Raw genomic sequence first — 23,970 nt, 5'->3', positions numbered from 1 at the left:
AGGGCTGAAGGGCAGCTGCTGAGGATGTGCTCGAGTGAACCTTTCCCAGAGCACAGAGGACATGATGGAGAACCAATCTTGTCCCAGAGATGGAGATTTGCCAGGCTGGGCAGAACATCGTTTTCTTCACACAAAAAAAAAACAAAACCTGAAGAAGCAACTGACAATAGTACTTGGGAATGTTATGCTCGACCCATTTTATAACGTTGTTGTGACGTCAGCGCCGTGTCAGTTGTTTCCTTCCAGGTGTTTAAACCACTTTTGAGGCAAAAAAGCAAAGGAAAATTGGATAGTCATTGGGGAAAACAGGTTATTCTTGATACCATGAAAACACTTTCATCAAGCTGCTGTTGCACTATGAGTAAATGGTTGTTTTGCATTTACGGGCGTTTTTCCTATCTTAATTAAAACGCAATCTTTAAAAATCGAATTAAATCGTACAGGGAGTTTAAACTAACGCAATAAGCTGTTGTTTTAGCCAGGCATCATTTCCTCTTGTCCAAATTGCGCCACGCTTGGTTAAAGAGAAACAACACCAACATCATTACTGCCACCTTCTGGCCAAAGTTTGCTATGGTCACCTGTTCTTGGACTGTGTTGGACATCCCCAGTGGTGAAATGAACAGTTGTAATTACAACAAACAGAACAGTGTCAGCTGTATCGCGTTTATTTAATGAACACTGGCAACAAGAGTAGCAGAAACTGAGAAGATGAAACAAACCTTTGACATCATTCTGCAGGATGAAAACTTGTGCGTGTTTCCATTATGTACTGTAACATTACAAACATTAGAAACGTCCATGTCTGAGATAAATGGTTTAGAAGTGTCCTGAGGCACATTACAGAGGTCAAGGCACAAGTAACAGTGTGTCTTGAGGTGGACTGTCTGGTGGAGGTCCTGAGGTGGACTGTCTGGGTCAGCGCTCATCAGCTGGCCATTTCAGATCTTCCCAGGGAAACTTCCTGCCTCGATCTGATCGTCCCACTTGGAAACCTGTAGCAGACATTGGTGGACATAAACAAAACGACAGTGTTCAACAGTATCCTATCAAAGCCCACACCAGGCCCTCTACTCTACCTACCAACTTTACTTCCACTACATACGTATATATCTCCATGAACTCCCGGTAGTTATGAAATCAGGAAAAATGTAATAAATATTTAACTGTCATTATACATAACCAGAGCATATGTGTAATGAGACGAAGCTTGGACCTCACCAGAAACAGTGTGAACAAAAAAAGTGGGGTGAGGCACACATTGGAACATAGCAATGTAAAAAAGATGGCATGAAGGTGCCATCTTTTTTTTAGGGTGTTATGTGCACCATGCTTGTTGATATATTTTGTTCTTATTTCTATTTCTTATTTATCTTTTACTTCTATTTGTTTCTGTTTCTATTTTCTTATCTTGTATCTTGTTAGTTTTTAGTTATTAGAGCGTGAGTGTCTGTAATAGAAGCCAATTTTCCCTTGGGGAGGAATAAAGTATTCTGATTCTGATAAAATAAGAATAAGGTATTAAATATGAATAAGACATAAAACAAAAATAAGAATGAAGCATAACACAAGGGTTGAACATGATTGCACAAACTATGATGAAATGGGGTTGTGTATATATTTACGGTGAGGGTGTGTGTGGAATATCCTGCTGAGAGGAGCAATGTAAACAACAGTCTCTGGGGTGGAAAAAGGCAGTAGTGCAAAACGAGTCACAAAAAAAATGTGATAAAGTGTATATCTTATACTGGAGCAGCCAGTATTACTACTTTTATAGGCAAGACAATATATTTAAAAGGCAGATTTTTAGCAGTAAATGCACAGAACAATACAAAACTATATTACAATGTCAAGAGACTGCAGGCTCAATACAATGTGGACAGTTCACAGCTCGTCAAGACTGGGGATATATTGTGTGATTTAGAGTGAACCCATACAAAGATTCCTACATTCATACATAAAGACTCACACGTTGTACTAAACCTTAGGGAAAGGGCAGAAGCTATAAAAAGTGGCTCTGAAAGTGCTGTGTTGCGTTTATATCCAAGCAGACACTGGGTACCTGAAGAATATGACATTATAAAATATGACATCATGTGATGGTGCATAATGAAGTTTCACAGCATCAGACTCACTCAGCCCATGTACATACATACCCAGCTCATTGGGCAGAGGCTCTTGTATACCCTCTGGTACCACTGACAAGGACTCTCATCTTGGCCTTTTTCCGAGAGGGCCTTGTTGCACCTGTGGTAGTCTGATGCAGAAACGAACAAAGTGTTAGTGTTAACGGTTACACAACCATTAAGATATAACAAGTAGAATCATTCCTCAAAAAACAAACAACAAGGAAAACAGAAACATGAGAAACAGTAGTCATATTTATATCCACTAAAAGCAGACTACAAAACCTAACCTTAGCTTTTCGCTTTGTACTGTTAACAAGCAGAAACTGTATGTGAAGAGGCATTAAGTACTTTGTCAATGTTTGTTGGCAAGGCAGCATTGTTCACGTTGCAGTGTGAAGTGACAAGATGATTTTTCACCACACTACAGGGATGTGGCTACAATCCATACACCAGCGTAAAAACAAAATTAATGCTTTACAATGAGCACACCCTTTACTACCAGTTACTGTCAGTAGGACAGGCAAATAAAATGCATCACTTAATCTCGACCTGAGAGAGTGCAGGCAGGGTGGAGTGGGTGGAGAAGAGTGTCAGGAGTGATTTGCGACAGAAGGGTACCAGCAAGAGTTAAAGGGAAGGTTTATGAGATGGTTGTGAGACCAGCTATGTTACAGTGCATCCAGAAAGTATTCACACCCCTTCACTTTCCCCACATTTTGTTATGTTACAGCCTTATTCCAAAATGGATTAAATTCCTTTTTTTTTCTCATCAATCTACACACAATACCCCATAATGACAAAGCATAAAAGGTTTTGTAGAAATTGTTTCAAATTTATTAAAAATAAAAAACTGAAATACTGCATGTACATAAGTATTCACAGCCTTTACTCAGTACCTGGTTGAGGCACCCTTCGCAGCGATTACAGCCTCAAGTCTTCTTGGGTATGAAGCTACAAGCTTGGCACACCTATATTTGGGGTATTTCTCCCATTCTTCTCTGCAGATCCTCTCCAGCTCTGTAAGGTTAGAGGGGGAGGTGTCACTGCGCAGCTATTTTCAGGTCTTTCCAGAGATGTTCAATGGGGTTCATGTCTGGGCTCTGGCTGAGCCACTCAAGGACATTCACAGACTTGTCCCGAAGCCACTCCTTCGTTGTCTTGGCTGTGTACTTAGGGTTGTTGTCGTGTTGAAAGGTAAACCTTCGCTCCAGTCTGAGGTCCTGAGCGCTCTGGAGCAGGTTTTCATCAAGGATCTCTCTGTACTTTGCTCCATTCATCTTTCCCTCGATCCTGACTAGTCTCCCAGTTCCTGCCGCTGAAGAACATCCCCACAGCATGATGCTGCCACCACCATGCTTCACTGTAGGGATGGTATTAGCAAGGTGATGAGAGGTGCCTGGTTTCCTCCAGACGTGACGTTTGGCATTCAGGCCAAAGAGTTCAATCTTGGTTTGATCAGACCAGAGAATCTTGTTTCTCATGGTCTGTGAGTCCTTTAGGTGCTTTCTGGCAAACTCCAAGCGGGCTGTCATGTGCCTTTTACTGAGCAGAGGCTTCCGTCTGGCCACTCTACCATAAAGGCCTGATTGGTGGAGTGCTGCAGAGACGGTTGTCCTTCTGGAAGGTTCTCCCATCTCCACAGAGGAACGCTGGAGCTCTGTCAGAGTGACCATCGGGTTCTTGGTCACCTCCCTGACCAAGGCCCTTCTCCCCCGATTGCTCAGTTTGGCTGGGCGGCCAGCTCTAGGAAGAGTCCTGGTGGATCCAAACTTCTCCCATTTATGAATGATGGAGACCACTGTGCTCTTCAGGACCTTCAAAGATGTAGAATTGTTTTTGTACCCTTCCCCAGATCTGTGCCTCGATACAATCCTGTCTCGGAGGTCCACAGACAATTCCTTTGGCTTCATGGCTTGGTTTCTGCTCTGACATGCACTGTCAACAGTGGGACCTTATATAGACAGGTGTGTGCCTTTCCAAATCATGTCCAATCAATTGAATTTACTACGGGTGTACTCCAATCAAGATGTAGAAACATCTCAAGGATGATCAGTGGAAACAGGATGAACCTGAGCTCAATTTTGAGTGTCATAGCAAAGGGTGTGAATATTTATGTACATGCAATATTTCAGTTTTTTATTTTTAAAAAATTTGCAAAAATTTCTACAAAACCTTTTTCACTTTGTCATTATGGGGTATTGTGTGTAGATTGATGAGGAAAAAAGGAATTTAATCCATTTTGGAATAAGGCTGTAACGTAACAAAATGTGGGGAAAGTGAAGGGGTGTGAATACTTTCCGGATGCACTGTCTATGGCTTGGAGACAGTGGCACAGATGAAAAGACAGGAGGTGGAGCTGGAGGTGGCAGAGCTGAAGACGCTAAGATTTTCATTGGGAGTGATGACGAAGGACAAGATTAGGAACGAGTATATTAGAGGGACAGCTCAGGTTGGACGGTTTGGAGACAAAGCAAGAGAGACAAGATTGAGATGGTTTGGACATGTGTGGAGGAGAGATGCTGGGTATACTGGGAGAAGGATGCTGAATATGGAGCTGCCAGGGAAGAGGAGAAGAGGAAGGCCAAAGAGGAGGTTTATGGATGTGGTGAGGGAGGACATGCAGGTGGCTGGTGTGACAGGGGAAGATGCAGAGGACAGGAAGAGATGGAAACGGATGATCCGCTATGGTGACCCCTAACGGGAGCAGCCGAAAGAAGAAGTAGTAGTAGTGGTAGTAGCAGTAGTAGTAGCAGTAGTGGTAGTATTAATTTCGACCTATGTGTGCTTGTGTGTCTAGCATGGTATTTTTAGTCCATGTCCTCACCCAGGTAGTTCTGGAAGCAGTTGCGGGTCTGGTTTGTGTTTGGGAACCGGGCATCAAAGGGAGCAGTCCTGTAGTTCTTGATCTTCTCCTCAATAAGGTCAGCCATGTTTGGAGCGTAGTGAACAAGCAGCCCAGTCACAGACTAACCCTACAACAGGACGAAACGCTTATTTAGCCCACAGGTGTGCATGTTGACGGACGCAGCTGTGACGCCCAGACCAGACGAGCGCTAACAGGAGCTTAGCTTGGAAACATCAACTAGCGCCACCTACCGTGGTGTATCTGTCAATACACAATTAGGCTATTTCTGTCGAGTATGCACTTTCTTGCCCAAATAACAGGCGTATTTGTCAAATGCCTTGTTAACTTCAGCATGCCTCTCAGAAACAGACACAACCTCCCCTGGTCACGACTTACTGCTAGCTGGCTAGCTAGGTAGCTAGCACGGTCTCACGCTTAGCACGGTTAGGTCGTAGGTTAGCGCTAGCTCGCCAACAACGGTAGCTGGTTATAACCCCAGATTCTGGGCTACTCTATAGTTGGGGTGTCGGGCGCTGTTTAAGCAAAACCACAGGCAAACCTTTTAAGTTGTTTAAAGAAATAAACATGTAAGTTTCCGGAGTTACCGACGACCAACCTTGGCCAAGTTCTTGACGCGTCCTCTCACCGGGAACGTCCTCTCTTGATGACGCGGCGCGCAGGGCATGCCGGGAATCACCAGTCTGCCCCTTGCTGCGCAGCCATTCATTCCCCGTAGGGGCTGCACGTCTAGGCAGATAAGCGTTTGCTCGGTTCTCTGTTAAACCACTTCAGACGTTTGCAGAATATACAGACTTTTTTTTTATCGACTGCAATGCAAGAGCAGATACTCAGTGGCCAACCTTCTGTGTAGTTGGGTTCAAATATCGACTGGTGTTGAAACAAACAATAATTTTACTGACCATTTAATCTGTTATTATGGAAGAACTGCATTTTTTCATGACTCACAAAAAGACTCCCATTGACCCCCACTTCCACCACCCCCACCCCCCCCTCAGAGATGTGCACATCTACCGTCGCCGTGATGAGATTGGGCAGCCACCATCCAGCCCCCATGCTGTGATGAAAACATGAAGTTATCCATCTCATTGCAGACAAGATTGTCATGTTTACGGATGCTCTCAACTGATGTATGACAGATGGAGGTATGAATTCTGCTCACAAATCTCATCTTGGTTCCAGATGCAATAGATATAAAATGTTGGTTACAGCAGAATATTCACTTATTCGACAGACTTCTCGGGACTCTCAAGAGAAGTGCCGTTTAGCTGGAAATGATAGGAAAAGATTTTAATCCGTTTGCTGAAAGCAAACAAAACAACTCCTTGAGGTAAATGAGTCACGGAGATCTGTCATTTATCCAAATCCTCAGATTGTCTCAGCAATCCGGAGGTATCCCGTCTGTTGTGTAAAACCCTGCCAGTTATAAAGAATGCATCCTGGTTTATGTGTTCACTATCTTATCTGTAATGATATTACATAGCAAAAAAATAAAATAAAATCTGGTTCAATTGGCCGCTGCCTTGGAAAGCAGCTCTTCCATGATAAGACTGTCACTTGTTTGAAAGTTCTAAATTTTTCTTCTGGCTCCATCTTTCATTTCTCTTCCTGTCGTCGTCATCCTGTTATAGACAAGGTCAAAGTTCATTAGTGTCCCTCTCTCTAACTTCCTGTCTTACTGTTTCCTTCTTCCTTGTTTCAGTAAAACTATTCAAGTTCAATTGGAATTCTTTCCTAGGCACAGCTGCATGCAGTGCGATGCTACACACAGCATCTTTCTCCCAGAACTTCGAGGTATTGATTCACGTGCGTGGTGAGGTCCCTCAGAGATGTCCAGATAAAGTCATGTTTCATGTCTCCCTGCTCTGGAACTCAGCTTCATGTACAGAACCATGGAGACAGATTACAGCATAGTTAGGCAATATGTTAAGATGGAGAGAAGGAAGTAGATTTCTTAAGGACAGAATAGCAGAGAAAATCAGTCAGTGGGTTGCCACAGTTGGACAGACAGATGGATGGACAGATGGACAGGCAGACAGACAGACAGACAGATAGATAGACAGACAGACAGACAGACAGATAGATAGATAGATAGATAGATAGATAGATAGATAGATAGATAGATAGATAGATAGATAGATAGATAGATAGATAGATAGATAGATAGATAGATGGACAGACAGACAGATAGATCGATAGATGGATATTTATATAGCACCTTTCACGGTCATCATGAAATCCAGTCGCCACTCAGCAACGTACACCTGAGAGACAGTACATAACATAATACAGCCGTGATGAAGAAATAAAAGTAAATACAAAGACAAATGAAGATGGCTACCCCTTCCCTCAGAATTCCTATGCCAGAGTGCATCTAAGGCGGGAGTCGGACTCAACGGGATTTTGAACAGTTGCGCTGTGAAGGATTAACCCATCCCCCCTCCATCTTCAATTCTTTATCTCTCTCATAGTGTTTAAGTACAGTATACCCAGCAAGGCCTCAAAGACCCGTCTGTGTGTGTGTGTAAAGTTCCCCCCTTCTCGCTCTCTATCCCAGCGTCTCCCTCTCTCTGTCACTCATTCTCTCACTCAGGATATAGGTGTTGTCCAGCAGAGGAAGGAAATTCTGTCACTTAGAACAATGGGCCTGTTTCTCTATCTATAGACCCAGAGAGTCCAGGAACCAGATAGAGAGTGTGCCGTTTTCGTCCAGCTCGAGAGAGAGAAACGTAAAATTAAGATTGAAACACACTTTAGCTCGAAAAAGGGAGACGTGATTGATGGTGAGGATCAGCGATGATTGTGTAGATATGTGACAGGCCGAGGCCTTTGGAAAATGGAGTTTCTGTCGTGGGGAGGAAGGAAGCCACATCGGTATTAGATTCCTTTTGGCTGCGTTTTTGCATTTATGTGAGATCGACATTCAGTGCAAAGGATAAACAATATACATAGAGAAGGATCAGAAGGGATTGTGGGTAAGTGTTTTCAAAACTTAAATGATCTACATTCATATGAATGCTTGTCTTGTTTCATTTATGGTTGTTTCCAAGAGAGCCTTGCACAATTTGGGACTTCTTAGCCATTTATAAGTCAACCTGTCTTAGTTACATGAAAATAAACCAAAAAAAAGATTAAAGAAGCAGAGACGGCAGAAGAGGAAAACCTAGTTGACAAGGGATTTACACTTTTTGATCATCTTTTTCAAACATCTGCACCTCTAGGCTTCAGGTGGTAGACCCTCAGGAGGTCAGAATGACTGCCCTTATCGCCCTAAACGGCACCTGTAGCAAAAAGCCATGTCTTACCCTGATTTCTCTTATTAATTTCCATTGTGGCTACCGTAAGAACAGTCAGGCAGTGACCTTTAGAGTAAGTATTTCCCTTTCGTCCTGACAGCTGGACCCGAGTCCAACAAAAGATGCTTCCTGTTTGGAGAATGAGAAATCACTCTATATTTAGAGGTGATGTACTGTCAGAGAATTTGGGGTCGATTTCTCTGTTTGCGCTCGCCATATGACAGCCTCGCTGTAGGCATCCTGTTGGTGTTTCTTGATGATGAGCTCATTCCATTGTTAGATTGTTCCCTCTTGGCCTCGCAGACAAACTTTCCTCTCCAAAATGTGTGGATGCAGTGAAGGTAACCTGCCATTTATCGCCACGTAGTGTTGACCGGAGAGGTAGAAATACTGTAGATTAAGCTTTAATGTCATCACTACATCTGTTTTATCTTTATCTATCTATCTATCTATCTATCCATCTATCTATCTATCTATCTATCTATCTATCTATCTATCTATCTATCTATCTATCTATCTATCTATCTATCTATCTATCTATCTATCTATCTATCTATCTATCTATCTATCTATCTATCTATCCATCCATCCATCCATCCATCCATCTATCTATCTATCTATCTATCTATCTATCTATCTATCTATCTATCTATCTATCTATCTATCTATCTATCTATCTATCTATCTATCTATCTATCTATCTATCTATCTATCCATCTATCCATCTATCCATCTATCTATCTATCTATCTATCTATCTATCTATCTATCTATCTATCTATCTATCTGTCTATCTATCTGTCTATCTATCTGTCTGTCTGCCTGTCTCAGATGGAGGGTTCTGGTAGTCCTCGCTTCAGAAAGCTCCATTTCCCTGTGGGTCTGTGGATCAACTCCCCCAGAAAACACTTTGCCAAGCTGGGGGGCCGCTGGCCCAGTGCCGTCTCCGTCAAGTCAGTCGCCAATTCAGATCAATATGCTTTTTCATCCATTTTGTGTCTATGTCCTTTCTTTGCAGTTATGTCAAGACTTTCAAGCCACCAGCGTCTGTCTTGACATGACACATCGAGGACATTACCTTGCATAAACTGTCATTTCTACCCTGCGAACCCTGCAACCTTTTTGCCTTGTGTTATTTTGGTCCATGTTGCTTGTCTATGCCCGGTCATAATTCAGACCAGTGACCAGTCTCTTCCTCTCACCCTTCCTCTCTCCTCCATCTGTCTTCCCCTCCTCGCTTGTTCCCAGGTCCACCACCAGCTCTGACGCAGCCTCCCTCCACGAGGCCCCCTCTGCCCCTTCCTCTTCGCTGTCTGCTTCCACCCCTTCTCTGGCTGCCCCTGCCCCGTCCCCATCTCCCTCCCCGGCCTTCCTCCGGCCACGGCCGGCTGGGACCCAGTCCCGCACCAAGCGCCTCTCCCATCTCTTCCTGCGGGGGCGCTCTAACAGTGACCGGGATCGGGCGGTGGGGGAGAGGGAGAGAGAGCTCTGGGCCCATTCTGCTGCACCTTCATCCCACCACTACCTGCCTCCGGCCTCCTCCACTGCCCCGGGCCTGATCAAGATTTATGGCGATGCTCTCTCCAGCGGAGCCAACTATCGCTCCCTGCTGGCCAACATCCACTCTACAGCCAGGCAGCTCATCGCCCAGGTCATCACACGCTACACTGAGAGAGAGAGGGAGGAGACAGATGATGCAGGTGAAAGTTGGGGAAATTTTCTCTCATTTGACCCATTACAGAGAATTGTTTGTTTGAAAACTCTAACCAGTTGGGAGTGACTAATATAAACATAAACAGTAGTGTTATGGAAAAATAATTACCCCCCCTTCCCCTCACCCCTTTTCCTTTCCCCTCCACCACTACCTTTCAGTTCTCCAGAAACACAGCCCAGAGGACTTCCTGTTGTGTGATGTCATTGGAAAGCCCATCCAGCAGCCAGATGGAGCAGTCCAATGGGAGACGGAGTGTCGGAGAGGCGTGGCCCCGTGGGAGTGCCCCTTGCTGTTAGTCGACATGTGGCGGCCCAAGGAGGGATTTGAGCGGCGCTTTGAAATGCAGAGAAAGGACGACTATGAGAGGGAAGAGAGGGAAAGAGAAAAGGAAAGAGAGAGGGATGGAGAAAACTACCAAGGTATACATGAGACCCGACTCTCAAGGTGTCACGGCGTGCATAGGCCAAATGTAGCCCTTCTTTCATGATACTCTATTGCCCGGATTGTAAATCACTGTCAAACTGACCAACTCTCTGCCTGTCCGGGCAACAGGTGTTCGCTGGAGGCGTAGCAGAATGTCCTCAGGGGGTGGGCCAGAGGAGAGCGAGCGAGGTCACCGTGGGAGGAACACAGAACTTAGGAGGAGCATCAGTGACATGAACCTCAGCCTGCGGCGTCGCCAAGGCAACCATGTCAGTAATGACCCGCGTCGCTCTGGTAACCTCCCTAACAACAGTGGAGGGCTGCATGACAGGAAGAATATTGTGAGCATGATGACCCCACAGCCAGGGGAGGTGAGGAGGAGGGTGCGATGAGGAGTTGTGCGAACTAATGTAGATGTAGGACAACAGACAAATAAACACGGGTTCATTTGCCCTGTTGATATTAACCGTCACGTACTACCCCACTATCGCAGATTACTGTATCTAAGGCTGAAGGTAAGGTGGGATGGATGAACCAGCCAATGGAGGAAGAGAAAGACTACTCCAGCTGTGACCTGGAAGTGATGTCACAAAGCTTGATCCTTCCGCCAACAGACCGGCCCTACTTCCTGTTGCTGCAGGGTTACGATCAGAGCAAGGCAAGACATGTGCCATCTGCTGATAGAACCCACACACACTTATACAAACACAGAAATACACACAAACACACACAACCAGACACCGACACACACGAACACATACAATACACTTAGATACTCATGTTCTGTGTGTTACACGTGGACATGTAACACACAGAGTGCATTTAGATGGATTCATATACAAACTACAAAAGCACGCAAATAGATGTGCACAGATGTTTGCAGAGACAGACATGCACACACCCTGAAAATGACATCATACCTGCATGTCTCTAATCGCCGCATACCATCACTGTTTCCATCCCACTCTGAGCCTCTCCCATTCAACCTCCAGCACAAAACAGCCTCTCAGAAGTACAATAGCTCTGAAATACATCTAGAAGTAGCACAAAATCCCTCTGTGTGCATCACTCCATCTTGTACAATGACCTCACACAGGTCCCCATTGTGGCAAACTGTAACACACTTCATACCTTATCTGCTGCCTTCTGCTCAACTTAACATCTCCAAGATGCAAGATTACAATAACCATAGTACTTAGATGATAACAGACCCCCCTGCCTCACCCTCGCTTGTGTTCCCCTCTATGTATGTGTGTTTTGTCCAGGATTTTGTTTTGTACATCATGGCGGGGCATATACATGTGTTTGGGAGGAAGCCCACGGTGAAGGAGAGAGAGAAGGACCGAGAGAGAGAGCGAAAGGGCAAGAGGCCGCTGAAGGTGGACACGTTTCTTTCTGCTCCCGACCTGCTGGCCAGACACCTGTTGGTCAGGAGAGACTCGACCATTCCCGAGACACCCTCGGGACAAGGTACCAACAGAGTTGCACCATATGTCAGGTCTCCTGTGTGTGTGCTGCTGCCCACAAAATCTCTTAGCTCCACATCCTAAGTGGCCACACTGCACACCCTCATTTTGTGGAAGGTTTATTGACTTGACAAGCACACATGGGAAGGCAAGGCAAGTTCATATGTGCAGCACATCTCATGCACAACGGAGATTCACAGTGCTCAGGCACTTTAAGGCATGTAAGGCATTGAACAAGAAATGCAGAATAAGATAAAAATACATTTAAAAACTGAGCTGAGGGGGGCGCCCCGGTGGCTCACCTGGTAGAACACGTACCACATAAGGCTGAGTCTTTATTGCAGTGGCCTGGGTTCGAATCCAGCCCGGGCTGTTTGCTACATGTCCTCCCCTCTCTCTCCCCTGTCTGTCTTTACCATCACTATCTAATAAAGGTGAAAAATGCCACACAAAAAAAAAACAGATTAAAAAGTAGAGAAATAAAATAGCTTAAGACTCATAAAAGGGGTCAAAGCACAAGGATCAACATGTAAAGTCATGCCTATAGCAAGTTATTTTCTACTTTCTGTGATTCAGTGATAGCACATTATATATCTTTATGCAGCAACAGTTAACAGGAGTGTAACAGGAGGTGGGCTGTAGATGTTTCTCATTAAGCCTGTGATGCAACACATCAAAACTTTACACCTTTTTGTGTTGGCAACCTGCAAAGAGTAGACATTATAAATCCACCTCACAAGGTGTTGCTGTTCGTGCTGCGTTGGAGCCATTTGCGTGTGGTCACCCTGGTAGGTGGGACATGTTCTCGGTTCCTCTCTGCATCTGTAACGTTTGCATGTGGTCACCCTGGTCTCGGTTCTTCTCTGCCTCTTTAACGAGTTTGTTGTGTTCATCGTGGAATATCTGCTGTCGTCCCCAGCTCTGATGCGGCCCTTCAGAGGAGGGGCGGTCACACACAATGGCGTGGCCCTTTACAGGGAGACGATCCTGAAGCCTGGGGACGTGATCGGTCTTGGGGGCCACTTCCTTTTCCTGTATCGCGACCCCCGTGTAACCCCACCTCCACCATTGGCACTGGCCCTGCCCTGGCAGGCCGACGCCCCATCCACCTGCTGCCCGTCTGGCCTGGTGGACAGACAGGAAGCCTTGAGGCAGTATCTGGGATCGACCGAAGCACTTTTGAAGTTTCATCCCCGTCATGCAGACATCCTACTACAGGTGAGAAGGACAGCACATCCGGTCCCACATATGACACACATGTGAAGAAAGGTTCCTTCGTTATCATTTGTCTTGTATTGTATTTGTCAGGCCTTCAACAGCGTCTAAGTTCTGAATTTTTTTCCTCCACCTCACATCAGTGTTGTGCACGCCACATAAGTTACATGCAAACACACAGCATCGCTATTATTATTAGCAAACTGTTTTTTAGTAGTTGAAAAAACAAGATATCAATAGGTCAGAAGTCCAACAATTCATACCCCTATCTATCTAAAGAAGGAGGCCGCAGGCGGTCATGGCCATTCATCCTCCCCCCCATCTGTAAAGATAGAATAAATAGGAGGCGTCCGGGTGGCGTGGCGGTCTATGCCGTTGCCTACCAACACAGGGTTCACCGGTGTGAATCCCCGTGTTACCTCTGGCTTGGTCGGGCGTCCCAACAGACACAATTGGCCGTGTCTGCGGGTGGGAGGCCGGATGTGGGTATGTGTCCTGGTCACCGCTCTAGCGCCTCCTCTGGTGGGTCCGGGAGGGGGAACTGGGGGGGATAGCGTGATCCTCCCACGCGCTGCATCCCCCTGGTGAAACTCCTCACTGTCAGGTGAAAAGAAACGGCTGGCATGTGGGAGTCTGCAGCGCTCTCCGGATCGGCAGAGGGAGTGGAGCAGTGACCGGGAAAGCTCAGAAGAGTGGGGTAATTGGCATGGTACAATTGGGGAGAAAAGGGGGGGAAATCCCCCCAAAATAAATAGACTAAATTGCAGAGGAGGGCGGCACAGTGCAGCAGTGGTTAGCGCGGTCGCCTCATAGCAAGAAAGTCCTGGGTTCGAGCCCTGGGGTAGTCCAACCGTGGGGGTCGTCCCGGGTCGTCCTCTGTGTGGAGTTTGCATGTTCTCTCCGTGTCTGTGTGGGTTTCTTCCAGGTGCTCCGGTTTCCTCCCACAGTCCAAAGACATGTAGGTCAGGTGAATCAGCTGTACTAAATTGTCTCTAGGTGTGAATGTGTGTGTGTGGACCCTGTGATGGCTTGGCGACCTGTCCAGGGTGTCTCCCCGCCTGCCACCCAATGGCTGCTGGAATACGCTCCAGCATCCCCGTGACCCTGAGAGCAGGACAAGCAGTTTGGATAATGGATGGATGGATGGATGGGATTACAGAAGACATCATTAACCTCGTGTTCTGTTCACTGTTTAGCAATGGATGTACTGTTCACAGGTCACGCTGACCAAGGCAACCTTTGGATTTTTTAACAACACAACTGCAAAATGTATTCAAAGATACCCAGTGTAATTTATCTTCATCTCAATATCTAATAATACTGAAAATGTTTACGGTTAATAGTTATGTAAACGGGTCACTTTGACATAACACAGGGGTTAACAGGAATTTGGAGTGTGGGCTTCATATCTTAATTTTTTATGTTTTTAGTTGGCATCTGAAGTTGTGTGTGCAGCAGACTCAGAAATACTCCTTTATTTTTTCCTCAGGAGATTATTTCCAAGAATTCTTCACCGGATTCAGGAGGGGGGCCTTTAGCCCCTGCCTACCTCCTCTCAGTCATGATAGATCATGCCTCCAAGCATCTCGACCCTGCTCTAACACCCCAGATACTCCTCAAAGCGGCCAACCTGATCAAGGGCATCGTCTGGGTAGGTTAAACGAACCACTTAGCACCGACACTCATATGATGACCGATAAAGTAGACGAGCACCGGGCGTAAATTGAGACCCACACGTCCAGACATCCTGTCAAGACATCCAGGCTCATACAGACATACACTACCCATCTCATGTTGGGACCTATGAGGAGATTGAACATGACCCCGTTTGGGTCTCATCGCTTTAAGTTTAATGAATCAGGTCTCGCCAAATACTGCAGGTGTTGTGCGAGGCTGAGACGCCAACACATGGACAAGCAAAGAGGCAGTCAGAGAAAGCTGACTCAGTTCATCTGGACGTTGTGCCCAGATGAGCTGATTCAACCTTCTTTTCTCACCTGGATTATTGAACATGCATCAAGACCAGTGGCGGCTGGTGCTAAACATTTTCGGGGGGGGGGGGGCAATTTAGCTTGCTGCAGCCCACCTGACAGCAGCTTTAATGTCCACACAGTCAGAGTTATTAAGAAGGACAATGTTGTCTATAGATGTTTTCAGGGTTGGTAGACGGTGGATGATTGACAGTCGAGACGAGGCGTGGTGGTGGGTGTGAACATGATTGACAGCCGCAAGAATTGTCCAATCTCATTAGATCAAAAAACATTAAAACAATACCAGTTCACTGCCAATAAAAGTGGGAGTGTCTGGGGCGGCACAGAACTGCGCCCCCTGGAAAATCTGAAGAAACCAATCAGACAGCAGCCTCAGGTCACCTGCTCACCACAAGCCTGAGGGCTTACATAAGGTATGGTTTGGCCGGCGCCCCTCACCCAGGAAGTATATGTATTCAGACAGGAAGTATATGTATTCAGACAGGAACCAACCAAATACCATTTGAACCAATATTTAATGGCTGCTGACAGGCGCTCACAGACTGACAACACTTTTATTTCATCATTATTTGTATTATACAACTACATTATATTTAACATGTTTAAGTCGATTTTCATCTCTTGGTGTTTGAAGGGGGCGGCACCCCAGCGCCCCGTACTGGCCGGCCGCCACTGATCAAGACAACTGAGACGCAGATTGACGGAGATGCACGTCCAGTCAGAAAGATAGACAGGCGGGTTCTACCGTGGCCCGGTAGGCTGCAGACAGGAATAGGGATGAGCTGATGTCACTTCCTCCCTTGGCTGGAAAATGTGCTTTGATTGTCCTGGCTTCAGGGCCAGACTCCGTTCCCCCTCCTCCACCCTAACACTAAGCCGAGACGTCTCTCCTTTCTTCTATCTCCAACTTTCTTCGCAGGATAACATTAAGGAATTCGGGGATAAGCATCCCACGCAAAAGTAAGAACATTTCTATTCGACGTCATGTTTCCTCTGTTTAGAGAGCCCTTCCCCTCACGCTGAGTGATTCATGTTGTGTTTGTACTGTGCTGTTATGTCTTCCACACATTTCTGCGGTTTGTTTGAAACATTTGGATGTTGTTGTGATGAAAACGTGACGGTTGGGTAATCCACTTACTGCGTCTCGCGTTGTTCATGACGGACGCGGCGAAGACGCTCATCAAAACATGCCGCACAACATCACAACAGACCTGATCTGGGTTCTGTGTACGGTCTGTCCAGTTCCACAGAACAGGACGGGGAAATCAGCACGGCCAACGTCCAGAAACTGTCGTCTGACCTGCGACCTTTAATGTTTTGGATGTCCAACGCCACAGAGCTCCTTAACTTCTTCCAAGTCAAGGTTGAGGCCATGGAAAAGGAGTGGGAGTTTGAAGGTGAGCGTGACACACCAGTATTGCAAACCGGTTCGATTCAAAAACAAGTGTGTTTGGTGAATCAGAAAGAGTGCTTGACATTTGCCGTGCCTGCGGTGCTTAAAGGTCGGTGACCTTTATGGTCTCCATGGTCTACAGTCACAGCAGGAAATACTGACTGCTTGTGTCACGGCCACATCGGATGTAGAAATCGAACTGGCCGAATGCGCTTATTTCACCTTCATGCTGGTTTTGTTAAAGCTCCCGGAGACCCGGTCTTGGTGGCTGACATGGACACCTGCTCAGAAGCGTTGGCACAGCTGGATGATGTCATCATGCACACCTTCCAGCAGTGTGTGTATCATCTCACCAAGGTAAAAAATAAAAAGCTAAACAATTACCTCTCTGTCTGGCCTTCTAAACTCAGCTGTTGCTCAACCCAGCTCTCAGTCGTTAACATTTAATTACGGGGCGTCAGGGTGGTGTGGCGGTCTATTCCGTTGCCTACAAACATGGGGATTGCCGGTTCAAATCCCCGTGTTACCTCCGGCTTGGTCGGGCGTCCCTACAGACACAATTGTCACAAAAGTCACAATGGGCCATGTCTGCGGGTGGGGAGCCAGATGTGGGTATGTGTCCTGGTCGCTGCTGGATTCAGCAAGCTTGGGTAGTTCTGTCTCCCTCAAAATTAACCTTTGAGTCAAAACCTTCGCTCGCTACGCCAGGTGGCATAGCAGTCTATTCCGTTACCTACCAACATGGGGCTCGCCGGTTCGAATCCCCGTGTTACCTCCGGCTTGGTCGGGCGTCCCTACAGACACAATTGGCCGTGTCTGTGGGTGGGAAGCCGGATGTGGGTATATGTCCTGGTTGCTGCACTAGCGCCTCCTCTGGTCGGTCGGGGCGCCTGTTCGTGGCGGGGGGGGGGACTGGGGGGAATAGTGTGATCCTCCCACTTGCTACGTCCCCCTGGTGAAACTGTCAGGTGAAAAGAAGCGGCTGGTGACTCCACATGTATGGAGGAGGCATGCGGTAGTCTGCAGCCCTCCCTGGATCAGCAGAGGGGGTGGAGCAGAGACCGGGACGGCTCAGAAGAGTGGGGTAATTGGCCAAGTACAATTGGGGAGAAAAACGGGGGAAAATCCCAAAACACCCCCCCCCCACAAACATTGAATTACCTGTCTATTCATTCATTCATTCATTCATTCATTCATTCATTCATTCATTCATTCATTCATTCATTCATTCATCATGTTTTCCACACAACTTGTTTATCTGTTTCCTCTTTGTCCCACAAGACGCTGTACTCGCTCCTGCCAGCACTCCTGGACACCAACCCCTTCTCCAACGAGGACAAGGACAAAGAAAAGGATGGGGCGCAGGATGCGGAGGGAAGAGGAGGAGGAGGGGAAGGAGATGTGGATGACGTGTCCTCCTTGCCCCCCGCCGTGGCCGGGCTGGTGGAGGTTTACCGTTGTTCCTTGATGTTGTCCCGGGAGGCATGTCTGTCCCCCCCACTCACCTCCCAAACCTTTGGCTACCTCTTCTTTTTCACCAACACCTCCCTCCTCAACACGCTGCTAGAGAGAGGTGAGAGGGGAGCGGGTGAGCCTCCTAAAAACCTCACCGAGGTGTAGCCGGTTTGGGTGGGAGAGGAGACCTGGGGGGCTCTTCTGGATGATCTCAGATGTTACCGCACTTCAAACCAGAAGACGAGTGACCGTTTAGCAGTTTTTATTTCCACGCAGTCCTCAAACGTTTATTCTGTCTTTTTTTCTCAGATGGGCTATTTTCTTGGTCCAGAGCAGTACAGATCCGCACTAACCTAGACCTGGTTCTGGACTGGCTACAAGGGGCGGGATTAGGAGACATCGCTTCTGAGTTCTTGAAGAAACTGTCAGTCACGGTCAACTTCCTATGCGTGCCCAAGACCCGCCTTATCCAGGTAACTCGGCTCTCCGCCGCGTTCCTCTCACATTCGTTGTTGTTCAACATGTCGACGGCCATTCTTCTCTCTGCCCTTGTCTCTCTTCTGCCAGTCATCTTGGGACAGCCTATCAGAGGACCATGCCCTGTTAAGCCCCGCCCAGCTCCACCACCTGCTGACCCATTACAAGTTGGGACCAGCCAGAGCCCCGCCAGCCACTTGGGCCCCTCCACCGGGCACAGAGTTGAATGGAGGTGAAAAACTACTACAACAACAACAACTACTACTACTACTACTCTACTACTACCCTACTACTACTACAACAACAACTACTACGACTACTACAACAACTACTACTACTACTCTACTACTACCCTACTACTGCAACTACAACAACTACTATGACTACTACTCTACTAGTACTACTACTACTACTACTGCTACAACAACAACAACAACTACTACTACTACTCTACTACTACTACAACTACTATTACTCTAATACTACAACAACAGCTACTACTACAACAACAACTACTACTACTACAACTACAACAACTACTACAACTACTTCTCTACTAGTACTACCACTACTACAACAACAACAACTACTACTATTACTACTACAACTACTACTACTACTCTAATACTACAACTACAACAACTACTACTGCTACTTTCGGCTGCTCCCGTTAGGGGGCGCCACAGCGGATCATCCGTCTCCAGCTCTTCCTGTCCTCTGCATCTTCCCCTGTCACACCAGCCACCTGCATGTCCTCCCTCACCACATCCATAAACCTCCTGTTTGGCCTTCCTCTTCTCCTCTCCCCTCGTTTCCTCTTCCCTGGCAGCTCCATATTCAGGTGGTGAAAAAATAACAGACAGAATAACTGTGGTCTCATCCTGCGTACCGTTTCCAACTTCCATGGTCAGTTGTCAGCTTGCTGCATGTGGTTTGACCCTCCTCACAACTCTGACAAATGAGCTCCTGTGTGTTATTGAGACGATGTCTTGTTAAAGGGCCATACCGGGGTTTTTGAAGGTGTTTTTTTGCCCATTTACTACAAATCGCGTACTTTACGTTTCTGCAGACCATTTCCCAGTGCACGCCGTGGTTTCCTGGACTTCTCTGAACGGGTTTGTCCTACCTTTCGGGCAGCCACTGGGTTCCATTCATTGTAGTATGGTATGAAAATTAACTTGTAGAGACTTGAAACTTGCTTGAGATACATAAACCACAGCGAACACTGAGTCACCTTCATTTTACCGTCTAAATTGCGTTACTGTTATGGGATAAACAGATGAAAGTGTGGCTCTTAAAACTACCTTGCACCATAGAAAACGGTCAGGAGTCACGCGAAGTGTGACTGACTTCTGGTAGATGGGCTAAAACACACAAAAATAGCGGTATGGCCCTTTAACTTATCTTGTTTTGTTTTTTTCTCCTTTCTGGCTTTTAGACATCTTTGAGAGCTTCCTGGACCACCCCCCTCTCATCCTGCCCAATGAGACGCCTCGACTCGACCTCTCCCAGCCAATCCCGAGCCCCGAGCTCCAAAAGGAAGTGACACGTCTCCGCACCTTCTTGTGGGGACTCGACCAGGACGAGCTCCCGGCCAATCAGAGGACTCGGCTCTGAGCAAGCCTGTATTTGTCTCATGGTGGATTTTGAGCAGCGATGAATAAGATAAACCCAAACACCCTAAATCCCTCCACTGAATCAAATGCAAATTGGACATGTTTTTTCACATGTTTTACATCGCTTAGGGCGGTGTTTTTATTGTTATTATTATTATTATTATTATTATTCTGAATCAGCTGAAACAAGGAAGTGACATGAAGTAGGTTGGAAATGTCCTTTTTGAAGCCCATTTACTCAGTCCGATCACGCCATGTAAGACACGTGTATTGCCCCCGATGAGACTTGATGGATGTTTTTTATGATGATATTTGGGAAATAAAAGCTCATGCTTATCGGCTCCTGGTCTGTGCTTTATGTGAGGGGGGTGCCGTGTGTGGCGCTGGAGCGGCTGTGCTTTCTGTGAAGGGCTGGTTTTCTCGCCAGAAGGCCAGAAGCTTGTGTATGACCTCTGACAAGGCCCGTTTCCCACAGTGGGGCCCCTGTGGTTTGGCATTCTCCTCGGCTCCCAGACCAAAGGAACATTCCACAAGGTGGCGACGCAGGACTCATTCCCCTCTGACGTTAAATGATGAGTCTGCAGGTACACTTGCTTGACTAAGAACCCGGGTGGCGGGGGGGGGGGGGGTCGCAGTCAGTTGTGTTGTTGTCGTGAGTTTTGCAGCTTTTCCCGTCACGATGGTGGCATTTGGCAAACGGCAGTGACTCAAGCCGGCAAATGAGTCGGTGCTGACCGCACAGACGGGCTACCTTCTCCGAGGTGAGCCGGCTCAAAGGCTGAGGCGGTCCATGAGAATCTGGTGGTGGGGGGGGGGTTTCATTTCCTCTCGGTTGTTGTGACACACACCAGTAGCAGGCTTTCCTGTCCCATTACCGCGGCACATATCCCACGGCCCGGCAGAGAGGGTTCCGCTGAACGAGCTCATTAAGGAGAAATTAGAGCGTGGTTTTCACGGACAGGCAGCAGCAGACGGGTGACGTCATGCAGCGGCTGAGCAACTACTGTGCGTGTGTGCGTGCGTGTGCGTGCGTGTGCTCCTGTTTTTCCATCCCAGTGGGGACCAAATGTCCCCATTAGGATAGAGAAGCCGGAGACCCCCTACCTCGTGGGGTCCTTTTATGGGCCCCCAGCAGGAAGCGGGTCTGCTCTAGGAGGGGCAGGCAGGACCCGGGTTTGGGTTTGGGGTGAAGGTCCGGATCGGTTTCATGTTGTGTTCCACCAAACGCGACGCGACTCTTCGCCTCGCGTGAAGCGCGCGTGAGTTTGATCGCGGGATCGTTTGCTTTGATTGGCGTTACTCGCTCGAGCTCGGCCGCAGGTCCGAGTACGCGAACCCGCGACGATCAGCTCGTTCTCCATTTGCTGATTCGGCAGGCCGCCGGTGCCGCCGGTGACGTCGGGAGAAGGGCAACGCTGATAGGCTTTCGCGACACAGCGTCACGCGAATCTCTCGCTCAAATTGCGTATTTTCAACTCGCGCGAACACGCGCATGACGCGAAATTCGCGTATTCGCATTTTTGCATTGATTTTGTATGTAATCTCGTTTTTATATGTAATCTAATTTTATATGTAATCTCATTTTATATGTAATCTCATCTTTATATGTAAACTCATTTTATATGTAATCTCATTTTTATATGTAATCTCATTTTATATGTAATCTCATTTTATATGTAATCTCATCTTTATATGTAATCTCATTTTATATGTAATCTCATTTTTGTAGGTAATCTAATTTTATATGTAATCTCATTTTATATGTAATCTCATGTTTATACGTAATCTCATCTTTATATGTAATCTAATTTTTAAACGTAATTTCATTTTTATATGTAATCTAATTTTTATACGTAATCTCATTGCACGGAAAAATTGCTTCGCGTTTGATGTGAACACATTATTAGGTCATGAGGATTAACGGCAACGAATGTAGTCAATGAGGGTCCCCGTTGTGTGTGTGTGTGTGTGTGTGTGTGTGTGACTGAGTGATCCAGGGTGAAAGTGTGTGTGTGTGTGTGTGTGTGTGTGTGTGTGTGTGTGTGTGTGTGTGTGTGTGTGTGTGTGTGTGTGTGTGTGTGTGTGTGACTGAGTGATCCAGGGTGAGAGAGTGTGTGTGTGTGTGTGTGTGTGTGTGTGTGTGTGTGTGTGTGACCCTGGGTGAAAGTGTGTGTATGTGTGTGTGTGTGTGTGTGTGTGTGTGTGTGTGTGTGTGTGTGTGTGTGTGTGTGTGTGTGTGTGTGTGTGTGTGTGTGTGTGACTGAGTGATCCAGGGTGAGAGAGTGTGTGTGTGTGTGTGTGTGTGTGTGTGTGTGTGTGTGTGTGTGTGTGTGTGTGTGTGTGTGTGTGTGTGTGACCCTGGGTGAAAGTGTGTGTATGTGTGTGTGTGTGTGTGTGTGTGTGTGTGTGTGTGTGTGTGTGTGTGTGTGTGTGTGACTGAGTGATCCAGGGTGAGAGTGTGTGTGTGTGTGTGTGACCCTGGGTGAAAGTGTGTGTGACATGTTGTGTGTGTGTGTGTGTGTGTGTGTGTGTGTGTGTGTGTGTGTGTGTGTGTGTGTCCGTGTTTGAGGTCATACAGTATTAGTGTGTCAGATGCTTACTAACCCATACGTGCTTCATACTGCGGGACTCAGCGTACTGTGTCATGAGCTACCAGACACAATAGTACCACGCTGTCAGCACAGGCCTGCTCCAGGCTCCAGGCTCCAGTCTCCAGTATCCGGTGTCCAGTCTCCGGTGTCCAGCGTCAAGGCTCCAGTGTCCAGGCTCCAGTCTCCGGTGTCCAGTGTGCAGGCTCCAGTCTCCAGTGTCCAGTCTCCAGTGTCCAGGCTCCAGTGTCCAGGCTCCAGTCTCCAGTGTCCAGTCTCCAGTGTCCAGGCTCCAGTGTCCAGGATCCAGGCTCCAGTCTCTAGTGTCCAGTGTCCAGTCTCCGGTGTCCAGTGTCCAGGCTCCAGTGTCCAGACTCCAGTCTCCAGTGTCCAGGCTCCAGGCTCCAGGCTCCAGTCTCCAGTCTCCAGTGTCCAGTGTCCAGTCTCCGGTGTCCAGTGTCCAGGCTCCAGTCTCCAGTGTCCAGTCTCCGGTGTCCAGTCTCCAGTGTCCAGTGTCCAGGCTCCAGCGTCCAGTGTCCAGGCTCCAGGCTCCAGGCTCCAGTGTCCAGTGTCCAGTCTCCAGTGTCCCGTGTCCAGGCTCCAGTGTCCAGGCTCCAGTGTCCAGTGTCCAGGCTCCAGTGTCCAGTAGGCTCCAGTGTCCAGGCTCCAGTGTCCAGTGTCCAGGCTCCAGTGTCCAGGCTCCAGCGTCCAGTGTCCAGGCTCCAGTGTCCAGGCTCCAGTGTCCAGTGTCCAGGCTCCAGCGTCCAGTGTCCAGGCTCCAGTGTCCAGGCTCCAGTGTCCAGTAGGCTCCAGTGTCCAGGCTCCAGTGTCCAGGCTCCAATGTCCAGGCTCCAGCGTCCAGTGTCCAGGCTCCAGTGTCCAGGCTCCAGCGTCAGTGTCCAGGCTCCAATGTCCAGGCTCCAGCGTCCAGTGTCCAGGCTCCAGTGTCCAGGCTCCAGTGTCCAGGCTCCAGCGTCCAGTGTCCAGGCTCCAGCGTCCAGTGTCCAGTAGGCTCCAGTGTCCAGGCTCCAATGTCCAGTGTCCAGTAGGCTCCAGTGTCCAGGCTCCAATGTCCAGTGTCCAGTAGGCTCCAGTGTCCAGTAGGCTCCAGTCTCCAGTAGGCTCCAGTGTCCAGTAGGCTCCAGTCTCCAGGCCATCTGTGTTTCATTACAGGCCCCATCTGTATCAGATTACTGGAATAGCCTGAATTAGCACACAAACACAATCTCACTCTCACTCATACACCACACTGCATTTCTAATGAGAGCCATTACAGACGCTTCACTGAGGAGTCTGACCACAGGGGTCCTCGTCACGTGACTCATCACCCATGAGCAGCCTGTGT

The 23,970-nt window shown here is 47.5% G+C and overlaps 2 protein-coding genes across 3 annotated transcripts; one reads left to right on the top strand and one right to left on the bottom strand.

Moving 5' to 3' along the window:
* Positions 1–656: 656 nt before the first annotated feature.
* LOC130118031 (cytochrome c oxidase subunit 6B1) lies at positions 657–5,679 on the bottom strand. Of its 2 annotated transcripts, none has more exons than XM_056286330.1 (4): positions 5,591–5,679; positions 4,954–5,101; positions 2,157–2,257; positions 657–995 (listed from the first exon to the last, which is right to left on the bottom strand). In XM_056286330.1, exons 2-4 carry the CDS (start codon positions 5,057–5,059, stop codon positions 942–944), a joined length of 261 nt encoding a protein of 86 aa, XP_056142305.1. In that variant the 5' UTR covers positions 5,060–5,101; positions 5,591–5,679; the 3' UTR covers positions 657–941. The 2 variants fall into 2 exon arrangements, with proteins under 2 accessions (XP_056142305.1, XP_056142306.1); XM_056286331.1 differs by lacking the exon at positions 5,591–5,679 and adding an exon at positions 5,371–5,568.
* Positions 5,680–7,674: 1,995 nt separating this feature from the next.
* Positions 7,675–20,393, top strand: rasip1 (Ras interacting protein 1). The gene is made up of 16 exons (XM_056286281.1): positions 7,675–7,967; positions 9,119–9,240; positions 9,536–9,987; positions 10,160–10,420; positions 10,554–10,795; positions 10,918–11,082; positions 11,690–11,894; positions 12,810–13,108; positions 14,595–14,756; positions 16,016–16,056; positions 16,339–16,493; positions 16,734–16,846; positions 17,771–18,062; positions 18,254–18,417; positions 18,512–18,653; positions 19,860–20,393. The coding sequence occupies exons 2-16, from the start codon at positions 9,119–9,121 to the stop codon at positions 20,036–20,038; spliced, it is 2,994 nt and encodes a 997-aa protein (XP_056142256.1). The 5' UTR covers positions 7,675–7,967; the 3' UTR covers positions 20,039–20,393.
* Positions 20,394–23,970: the final 3,577 nt, after the last annotated feature.

Source organism: Lampris incognitus, chromosome 9, assembly GCF_029633865.1.
Source record: "Lampris incognitus isolate fLamInc1 chromosome 9, fLamInc1.hap2, whole genome shotgun sequence".
In the NCBI taxonomy this organism is placed as follows: domain Eukaryota; kingdom Metazoa; phylum Chordata; class Actinopteri; order Lampriformes; family Lampridae; genus Lampris; species Lampris incognitus.
The sequence above is the reverse complement of the archived record's forward strand: the minus strand, read 5'-3'. Positions and strand labels throughout refer to the sequence as shown.